At 40.0% G+C, this 10595-nt stretch overlaps 2 protein-coding genes across 2 annotated transcripts; one reads left to right on the top strand and one right to left on the bottom strand.

The window, feature by feature from the left end:
- LOC103985059 (uncharacterized) lies at positions 1-2803 on the top strand. The gene is made up of 2 exons (XM_009402674.3): positions 1-679; positions 1176-2803. Exons 1-2 carry the CDS (start codon positions 26-28, stop codon positions 2592-2594), a joined length of 2073 nt encoding a protein of 690 aa, XP_009400949.3. The 5' UTR covers positions 1-25; the 3' UTR covers positions 2595-2803.
- Positions 2804-2944: 141 nt separating this feature from the next.
- On the bottom strand, positions 2945-5148 carry LOC103984844 (putative glucuronosyltransferase PGSIP8). The gene is made up of 4 exons (XM_065182898.1): positions 4794-5148; positions 4099-4357; positions 3805-4006; positions 2945-3728 (listed from the first exon to the last, which is right to left on the bottom strand). Exons 1-4 carry the CDS (start codon positions 5072-5074, stop codon positions 3028-3030), a joined length of 1443 nt encoding a protein of 480 aa, XP_065038970.1. The 5' UTR covers positions 5075-5148; the 3' UTR covers positions 2945-3027.
- Positions 5149-10595: the final 5447 nt, after the last annotated feature.

The raw sequence follows: 10595 nt of genomic DNA, 5'->3' as shown, positions 1-10595 counted from the left end.
TGCTCCATTCACGGCGTCCTCGGCCATGGTGTTCTCCGCCGTCGCCGAAGCCCAGCAGCAGGAGCAACAGCCGCAATGCCACGAACAATTGGTGTACCAAGATTACCACCACCTTCAACAACTACCCCAGTCCACCTACGACCCGCAGTCCCACGCGCACGAAGCTTACTACACTTACCACTACGACTACGACCCCTCCTCCGCCGCCGCCGCCGCAGCCTACCACCACCACCACTACAACTCCCATTATTACCCCCACGACTACTCCTCTGCCACCGCCTACCTCCCGCCTTCCCTGCCGGCGCTGGCCCATCCCGACCTTGCCTCCACCGTCGCAGCGGCAGCAGCACCGTCCCATGACCCCTCCCAGCACAACCACGACCAGGCTGCCCATGCGAACCCGCCGCTGCACGAACAGCCGGCGGGGCCGTCGTCCTCGGGGTACCACGAGGCCCCGGAGCCCAACCCCTCGGCGGCCGCGGCCGTGACCGCATTTTCGCAGCTCACGCAGTTCGCCGGGACCATGGAGGCTGCGGAGCGTGCAATGGCCGGGAAGCAGGAGCGGCGGTGGCATCCCAAGGGCGGGCCACAGCTGTCGATGGCGCAACATCGTCGCCAACGTCGGCCTCGACACCACCAGCCGAGCGGCTACCACAGGGAAGTCTGGGTGCGTCCAGGGGTATGCACTATTTCATCTTATTTTATCTTCTTTGTTCTTGTCCAATTTCACGCTTTGATCGAGAGTAGAAACTCTTTGTCTCTGCCTCTTCACCAATAAGGTCCTTCGTTGCACACCAAATTCCCAATTGAGTTGATAGATCTTCCATCTTCTAGCTATTACTTTTGTCTACATTTGTGTCTGTCGGAAAAATGAGTTCTTCCCTGTGTTGCTATGTTGTCAATAAAATCTGTCGGCCTTACTTTCCTTCCATGTGTTTATTACAATAAAATCTAAATTCTTTTATCGAGCTCATAATGCATAGTTTTGAATTATTTGAGTTGTACTAGGATATTGTTGCCATGCAACTCCTTACTTGTCTCCTATCTCCTTCCATTAACTTGTTGCTTGTGTTCTTCTTAGATTTGGTTTTGTGTGTAGGAAAGTTAATCTTGCAGAATAAGTCATACTTTCTTAGATTTGCAATACTCCAAATTATTTTGGAGCTCTTTTGCAGGTCGCTGATGGCGGCACATCTTCATACAAAGGTGGAGGTAGAAGAGGTTGCGAGCCTTTTATTGGTGGTGCTGTCAGAGGCAATTCCAGTTATCACCCTTCCAAGTATGACAATAGTGTCCGTTCCTTCCGCGGTAGAGGTCGAGGTCGAGTCGGTAATGGTGGTGGTAGGCGATACTATCGGTCTGTTCCTGAAAGACAACTGCTTGATTCTGCACCTGCACCAATTATGGAATCATCATCAGTTGCAGAGCCAGGGATAGCATCAGGGCAGACACCATTAAAGGTAACAGCACTGGCCACAGAGACAACACAAATGTTACCATGGCAACCTCTCCTCCTGCTTGCTTGGTGCGATATTTGTAGGGTGGACTGCAATAGTTTTCAAAACTTAGAACAGCACAAGAATGGAAAGCGACATAAGAAGACAGTGCAAAGAATTCAAGAGATCGAAGCTCAGCAGAAAGTCATGGCAGAATTAGAGGCAAAGGTTGCTTCGAAGCCAGAAATAGACCTTCAAAAGATGGAAGAGAACAAGTATCCCCTTTTGGGTGAAGCAAAAAATGTCTTTCATCAAGCAATCGAAGTAGCGAATGCCGGATCAGATAATGTCCTTGTTTTATCAGGGAAATCTGAGTCTTCAAAGGAGGAGGAAGCCAGAGGTGAGGCACTGATGTTTGATGAACAAGAAATCATGGCATCATCTATCGAGGGACGAACAAGGAGATCAAGAATGGATGCTTTTGACAGGTATGACAAGAGGTATGGCGAAAAGTGGAAGACGATGAGGTTTGGACATGATGGAAGGCGGTTGAGAAGACCTGAACCAGTCCGAAGCCGGCCTCTGATGCACCCCAAGGAACAGCCCAGGGTCTGCACACTCTGCAACGTAATGTGTGATACGCTAGCGGTGTTCAAGTGTCATCTGTCTGGTAAGAAACATATTTCTCGGATCAAGAGGTTCCAAGGTCAACACTCTGTCTATGGGCAAATTAGCCTCTACATTCCTCCCAACCAGCCATCAGCTTATCCACCTCAAGCTCCACAGCCATTGTTTTATGGCCTCAAGTGTCATGAGTTGCTGCAGCATGCGGTGTATGAGCTAGGTGCTGTTCAAATGGAAGGTTATGGACTTCAGCAAGGTGATCAAGCCGAACAAGGTAAAACAGCTGATAATACAGCTCTGGAATCTCAAACTGAGCAGGCCTCGGAACAACCTGAATATAAATGTTCCTCGTCTAGGTTTGAGGAGGCCACCAGCATGGGCACTGCAGGTACAGAACATAATTCTGCTTTTGCCGATTCTGAAGACTTGATTGCTGTTTCCGAATCCGGAGTATCTCTTGATGATAAGCCTCTTCTGCCAAAAATTGATGTCAAAGTTGAGTCCAGCGCTGAGAATGAATACCTTGCAGCTTGATCAATGTGGCATTCAAGTCTTCTCAATTATCCGACTATTATTGTCTGTTTGACACATTAAAATTGTACCTTAGCTTCTCCTCCTCCTCCTCCTCCTCCTCACCATATGTAGAGACCTGAAGGTTCAACAGAAGCAGGATCATGGTTCTTTGATCATGGCTGTCATCTCTTCCTCCAATATGTTATGGTGAAATCTCTTATTTCAGTTCACTTGTGCATTTAGCCCGCTCTGTTCTTTTTGCTGATTTCATCTAAGCAAATTATTGTCGACTGCCTTGTTTCATGAGATTTGTATAGGAAAAAGTTCCATTTCAAGTTTTACTGGGAGATTAGACAACTGATAGAGGTATATAAAAGAATGAGATCATAAAATGAATAAGATAATCCACTCAAATCTTTACAGTATCGAGTCTCTCTCTGCTGCAGCTTAATACTTAATACAGCTTATTGGACTCGGACAGCGGCATGGATTCTCCCAATCTAAGGAAGACGGCCTCCCGTTCCAGAAGACTCTGCAACGAGATCACTGTTCTCGTCAGTGATGCCCACAGAAATGGAGCACAGCAGAAGGCATAGCCGAACAAAGCCAGAGCTCTGGTGATGCCATCTGAATACCAAGGAAATGCCATCACAAACAGGGAGCCAACTACGCCCAGCAGCAGTGTGAGGACCGGAAGAGGCGGAAGCAGGAAGACGCTGATCGCAATGGAACAAAGCGCGGCTGCTCCGAGCAGGTAGAGCGGCCAGCCAAGAAGCGGGTGCGCCGTCCGGGGAACGAGGAAGAATGGGACGACGTACGCTACGACGATGGAACACACCGCCGTCGCCTTCACCATGGCGTGCAGGAAGGGGAAGGGGATGAAGCTCTTCTCCGATCGCCGGTTGTGACACAGCTTCAGCAAGTTGGGACGCGCCATTCGTGTGACCGCTATGATTCCGAGGTACATCACGGCCTGAATCAGCATTGCCGGCGTCTCCGCATCGTACCCGAGACTGGTTCGTCGTTGCTCGTGCCATTGGAGACCCAGTGGCAGAACAGGCCAAGACCACCAGTACCAAGGTTTCAACCATGGCATACTGGGGAAGGTGATGACGCTGTTGGGTCCGCATGGCACACTCCACCGAAGCTTCAAATCTATGATAAGAACAGGCAGATCCGATCGTTCAAGAAGAGAACGATTTCATATAGAAGGGTGACCGATCGAACTCACAGTAGTAGGAGGCATCCATCTGGTATCCCAGCGGGAGTCGATAGGTTCCGTGGAGCTTCGTGTGGTTGGCGGGCGGGTGGAACATCGGCCGATCGAGCAAGTCCGAGAAGTAGCTGACCAAGAACCCCTGGTCTGCGCCATCATGGTTCTCACGTCCGATCTGTAGCTCGTGAAGCATGTCCTTGAAGACTGCCGTGGAAGGCTGCAATCCATGCAAGAATGAATGAGTTACTGAGAGAGCTGAGCTTGGAAGATCTGCAAGAGTTAGTAGCTGGATCAGTGCAAGGATCGTGCCTGGAGGACAAAGAGGCCGGTGTGGAAGATGCAGGGGTTGATGAAGGCGGCACAGAAGTTGCCGCACTGGAAGAGCTCGTCGGTGGATTGGAGGAAGAGGTTGTCGGCGTCGAGCATGACGACCCGGTCGTACGACACCAAGCTCCATGCGTAGAGCTTGTTCAGCGTCAGCTTGAATCTGGTGTTGAAGTTGCCTTGCTTCTCGTACGGGTTCTTCAGGTTCTCCACGGTCACCACCTTCACCGCGTCCTCCTCCTTACTGTTGTTTATTCACGCCGAACATGCACAAATCTATAGAGTCAGATCAATGACCCAAGCAAGTTAATGCAAGATTGGATACGTTGACTTCTTTTAATGTGCTTCTATTGGTGATGAATAAGATGAGAGGATGGCATGACGATTTCCACGGTCTGGTAATTTCGTTAATTTCGAGAAGATGTAGGGGTAATATAAAGAATCAGAAACAACGACGCGTTCTTCCACAAGGTGAACGAACCGGAAGTCAAACGCCTTCGTGCTAACCAAGTAAAAAAGCCAGCCCGAAAACGAAGCTCGAAAATATCCGATCGATACTCTTATGCTCGCCGTTCGATAATCATTTATTTCCACCTCCACCGTTTGATCCACGATTGAGAGCGAGAGAGAGAGAGAGAGAGAGAGAGAGAGAGAGAGGAGGAGGAGGCATAGACTCTTACAGGGTTCGAACCCAACGAACGGGGACGTCGGCGGAGGCAATGACGACGAGGTCGGCGTCGACGCGGAGCCTCCCTAGCGACCGCATCATCACTCGCGTCGCCACGAAGAACTCATAGTCCCTCGGCGTCCCCATGTACATCATCGCCGCGTAGGCGTGGCGCCGCCCCCCACCGCGGCCCTCCTCCTCCGCTCTCGCCGCCGCAGTCGCCAGCAGCACGAAGACCGCCACCGCCACCACCCGCAGCAGCGCCTCCCGCCTCTTCCCCATCTCTCCCCACATCCAACGTCCCTACTCCAAACAGAACCAGCACCACCTCTCCGCAGAAGAAAGGAAGGAGGGTGTGGGCATGAAAGCACCATTAAGCATGCTTATAAATAAGCAGAAGGGGACATATTGAGATATCTTATCCTTCCCTTTGACAAGTTCTGCTGGATGTAAACACTTCTCTTTGACGAGTTCTATCGGATGTAAACACTGATAAAATTAATTCAAATAATTTGATTAGACACAATAAAATAAAATATGGATAAGGATTTAGATTAAAATAAATAAATGAGTAATTGATTTTTTTATTATAAATAAGGATCATTGATTTATTTTTATTTTAAAATTTATACTTTATCTTTCTAAGTAATATAAATATGTACTCTTCGATAAATCTAAGGAATTAGATATTTAATAGTATGTTAATTAAAAATTATAATCCAAAAAATGATAGACATTATAGTAAGTATTTTTAATTAAATTCTTCTTATCTTTAAATGTGAAAATTATTCATTTTGAACTGTGAAGGTGAGAACTCTATTTATTTCATAAGATTATAAAATCTGATAAGAAATAATTTTGTTGAGTATAATATATAGGATTCTAATATTATTAAAAATAAAAAAAATCAAATAAATGAGAATATGTAAACAGATATAAAAACTCTCTAAAATGCTACAACAAGCAATAGATAAGTTCATATTTTTCTAAATTGTGTCGATATCAACATAAAAAAAAAAGTTAAAAAATATATTTAAACTATGTTTAGAGGTTAATTTGAAACTCTTATGATGAAAGAACCTCAAAGCTTCGAATTCTTAGACGTTAATTTGAAACTCTTATGATGAAAGATTCTAAATCTATCATTATGTTTTTCTTAAAAGTCTTTTCTATTATGAATCAGGTTCTATGATGAAAACATAAAAGATCAAAAAAATTATAAAAAATATTATAGAGTTTATTATTAAAATTTGATATGATTTTTATTGTTATAGAAAAAGTTAAAGATAAAAGTATATTGTTTATTAATGAAGTAATGTATTCACTTTTAGTTCATAAACAAAAAATAGATAGATCTTCGGATCAAATTTTAGAATATTCTCTTCAAATAAAGATAGATCAAAAGAAAGATAAAAAAAAAAAGGTTAGAATGGTAGAAGCCATGGACTATTTGATATTCAAGATAGGGGATGAGATCGATTAATTGAGAGTTAGAAGAACTCTAATGAAGGTAACAATAAAATTTGTTAATATTTTTTAAAAATAGATATATTAAAAAAAGATTATTCATATAAAAATAAAAATCTAAATATTTCTCTTTACTCTCATTATAAAAAATATGGTCATCTTGGAAAAGATTGTTGAAACAAAAATCAAATAAATTATCATAAAGCAAATAAGAGTAACATTTTAGATCTATTTTATGACATGAAGAATATTTTAGATCTATTTAGTTTTTGCATAGTCGAGCACTAATGATATGATATAACAAGGAACAAAAATTTATTTTAAAGGCCTAATGATTTAATCAGATCTATAGTACAAATATAAAATATCAATAAGATTTAGATGGAAAGGAAATGAACGATTATTGTGAATACTAAATCTGATAAAAAAATATTGATAATATGATGTTTATTTCTAGTTTAAAATAAAATCTCATTAGTATAAGACAATTGACAAGAAAATGATATTACACTATTTTTTATGATGAAAATATTTAATTTATGATAAGAAAACTAAAGTTTGATAGTAAGGATGACAAAAAAAATATATTTCCTTTATTATTTTTTAATTTATTGCATTTACTATTACTGTTATTAATGAATTAACATTATAGCATAAAAAATATGATCATCTGAATTAAGATGGACTAAAACTATTAAATCAAAAGAATATGATAGTTGATTTATCTAAAATTAAGAATAAAGATACTATATATGAATCTTATATTTTTTTATAAAAATATAAAAATTCCTTTTATTATTGGAGAGCAAAAAAATAATTGAAACTTACATATACATATATTTACGGGCTTATAGAAGTTGTCGCACAAAGTGAAAGTAAATATTTTTGTTATTTACAGATAATTGGATAAGGAAGATATGGGTATATTTTTTGAAAGATAAAACTGAAGCCTTATGTGTTTTCAAAATTTTCATAGCATATAATGAAAAGTAAAATAGTTATTTTATTAAAACTCTATGTAGTGATAGAGGGGGTGAATTCACTTCCAAAGAATTTTTTATAAGAATATAGATATTCACATAAAACTATAAGCTATACTCCTTAGTAAAATACAGTAGTAAAGTATTACTTGAGAACTAAAGTATCTCAACAAATTTATGATAAAAGAAGATGAACCAATTAAAATTTATTGTGACAATAAGTCTAATGACTAATAATCGTTTCTTTGTAATGACTAAAAACGTAAAATAGAATAGTAAAGTATCTCAACAAATTTATGATAAAAGAAGATGAACTAACTAAAATTTATTGTAACAACAAGTCTATCATTGTAATGACTAAGAATTGTATCTTCTATCATTGTAATGGCAAGTACCAAACACATCAAAGTTTGATATTACTTCATTCGTAAACTTGTTGATGAAGGAAAAACAACATTGAATATTAGCTTACCAATATTTTTACAAAAGCTTTAGAGAAATATTTTTTTTTATTTTTTTCAAAGATAATTTTAAATTATAACTATTTTTATTAAAGAGATATCATAAAATTAATTCAAATAGTTAGAGTTAGATAATGATTTAGATTAAAATAAATAGATGAGTAATTGATTTTTTTGATGAATAGATAAGGATGAGGTGATTTGTTGGGCTTTGATTTTTTTATTTAAAATTTGAATATTTTATCCTTTTGATTAAGATGAATTCAAAGTACTGTAAATTGAAAATGCTTCTCATTTTTTTCTACTATATATATATATATATATATATATATATATATATTATTTTTCTCATTTGAAAGCCAACAAACACTTTCCTTCCTCTCCTCTCGTTCCTTCTTCGTACTTGCCATGTCCACTAGGGTGCGTCTTGACATGGTCTTCGCCAGGCAGTCGCGGCCATGAGAGCCAGCAAGCTTGAAGGCGTCAAACGTCGCCAGAGAACTAATCACGTCTTGACGTAAAGCAATCGAAACCCTGTGCGAAGTCTAACGAGGTTGGTGGTTGTGTGCACGCTGCAGTACAAACAGGTTGGAATGGACACATCCACTATGCCTTTTATATTGGTACAAAGTACATGCCATGGTTGACTTCATCCTAACGTAAGACTCTCTCTTATGGTGTTCGATGTCATATGACCTACCAAGTTTCATGAATCCCTTCTGACTCGGTTGTAACGCATGTTCTTGAGGTGCTCGATCTAATTTGGTCAGTGGTCACGTTTCTTTGACGTAAGGGTTGATAGGTGACTTCTCGAACCGTTCATAGTTGCATTCCTCCCACTCGATGCTTGTGTGGATAGATTCGAGAATGAGCCGTGGGGGTCTTTGCAGGACTTGGGCGTGGCTTTTGGGCTCACCGGACCGTCAATGGCATCACCTTGGAAGGGGAAGGTTGTTTGATGATTGAGTTCATGAGTCGGGTATGATTGAGCTAAATATCATATTTATCTTTGATCATGATTTTTTTTTTTTTTGTATAAATGAATTGGAGTATTATATAAACGATACAAAGAAAAGTCCTTAAGGAAACAAAGTCGGTGAATCTTTCTACGACCGTAATTGCCCCGATCACATTGGTAATATTTCTTCGATGCAGTTCTTGTTGAGCCCATGATTTCAAACTATCGAGGAAGCTGAATAGTTTATCATTCTCAGACATCTCTTATATGTCCAGTATTAATGTAGAAAATTGCTTCACGTAGTCTCGAATGGAAATACTTTGGCGGAGTTGTCTCAGTTTCCTCCTTACGACAAATTCTATGTTCTGATAAATTTGTAAATCCTAACTATTTTAGTATCGGCTACATAGATCCCTTATCGGAGATCTTCTTTATATACAATGCAAATATAGAACTGATAATATTCCTTCTCGAATATTAGAAAAAGAGGAGAAAAAGCAAAATCCGAACTCATGGATTTTTTATCATCGTTAGATTGATGATCAGTAATGCTAAATACGTAGAAAGAACCCACCCACCATTCCTTTGTTGTTGAATGCTTTTTAAGTATGCTTTTCCTAGAGAAAGAGAGAGAGAGAGAGAAAACAATGTGTGCATCATCCAAAGAAAAGACAATTCAGTAGTTTGATCTGCCAATTCCTCCTAGAGTGAATGCTTTTTACAACTTGTGATTTCAACAAGATTTAATCTGATCTGATTCAAACACTGTAGTCACTGTCTCCTCAAATGCAGTGGAGAGATCGTGTGCTAAAAATCAATATAATCTCACATGCAGCATGAACTTAGGACCGAGGAGGATTCAACACATGGGGATGATGTTTCAGGACATATAGTAATCATCGAAGCGACACAGAGAGGTGAGGCAGCAGAGGGAACAACGGAGTAAAAGAGTGCAAGTGTTTCAGATCTAGTTTGACCGATCCCCATTTGAATCCATAGATTTATTCCTCGGCACACTAAAACAAGCTCTTAAACCCGCAAGCATCTGCAGGAACTACATAACCAGATGGATGGAAGATCCAAAGCCGGTCACGGGTCTTCGTTCTCAAGGCCGGAAATGGCGCTGCGATTGATTCCGACGACGTGATCGGCTCGAGAAAGAGATCTGAAAGAATGCCGAGGAGTACTGTCCTCGTTTGAAGGCAGAGAGTTCACATGGCATCCTCTAACTCGAGTTTCAAAACCCATCGTCAGATCCGACAACATCTGCCGGACAGCACCTCTCCACCGCGCATGCTCCCCTCTCTCTCTCTCTCTCTCTCTCTCCTGGCATATCAGTTCACGACCTATTCATGCCAAGCTGCCGTGTGAGTATCTTTGCTGAGGTTTGATTCAGCTGAGCCACATTGGAGTACACATTATTCAGTAGAAGGTCTACTAGTCTAACATTATCATATTTCAACTCCACTAATGGTGCAAACCTTTTTCTTTTTTAGCTCCTCCTCCTCCACATGCTGTGGGATAAATAATATGGAGTACAGTAGGAGATAGAGAGATGATACCTACCTCTGCACTCACCATAAAGATAGATCCTGCTTTGGAGTGGTTGTATTATAATACTATAGAAGATCTAAGTAAAAGCAGATCTATACTTATTTTACTATTTAATTTTATATAAATTTATAAATTATTTTTATAATTAGTTATATTTAAAATCTACATTCATATGCATTTAAAAGTCGTGAAATATTTATTCTCGTTTATCATTGATGATAACATCACATGATTTATCATTGGTCGTATGCTTAGACTTTATTTCATTTTAATTTATCATTAACTATGTATAGTATTTTTAATCCGACGATATAAGAAGAAACGAGATTAAATCTTTCATTTTGATAAATATAAAGTTCTCAATATAATTTTTAAAAATATATGAACCAAAGTAT

Source organism: Musa acuminata, chromosome BXJ1-5, assembly GCF_036884655.1.
Source record: "Musa acuminata AAA Group cultivar baxijiao chromosome BXJ1-5, Cavendish_Baxijiao_AAA, whole genome shotgun sequence".
Classification (NCBI taxonomy): Eukaryota; Viridiplantae; Streptophyta; class Magnoliopsida; order Zingiberales; family Musaceae; genus Musa; species Musa acuminata.
This window is presented reverse-complemented; position numbering and strand designations above follow the sequence as displayed.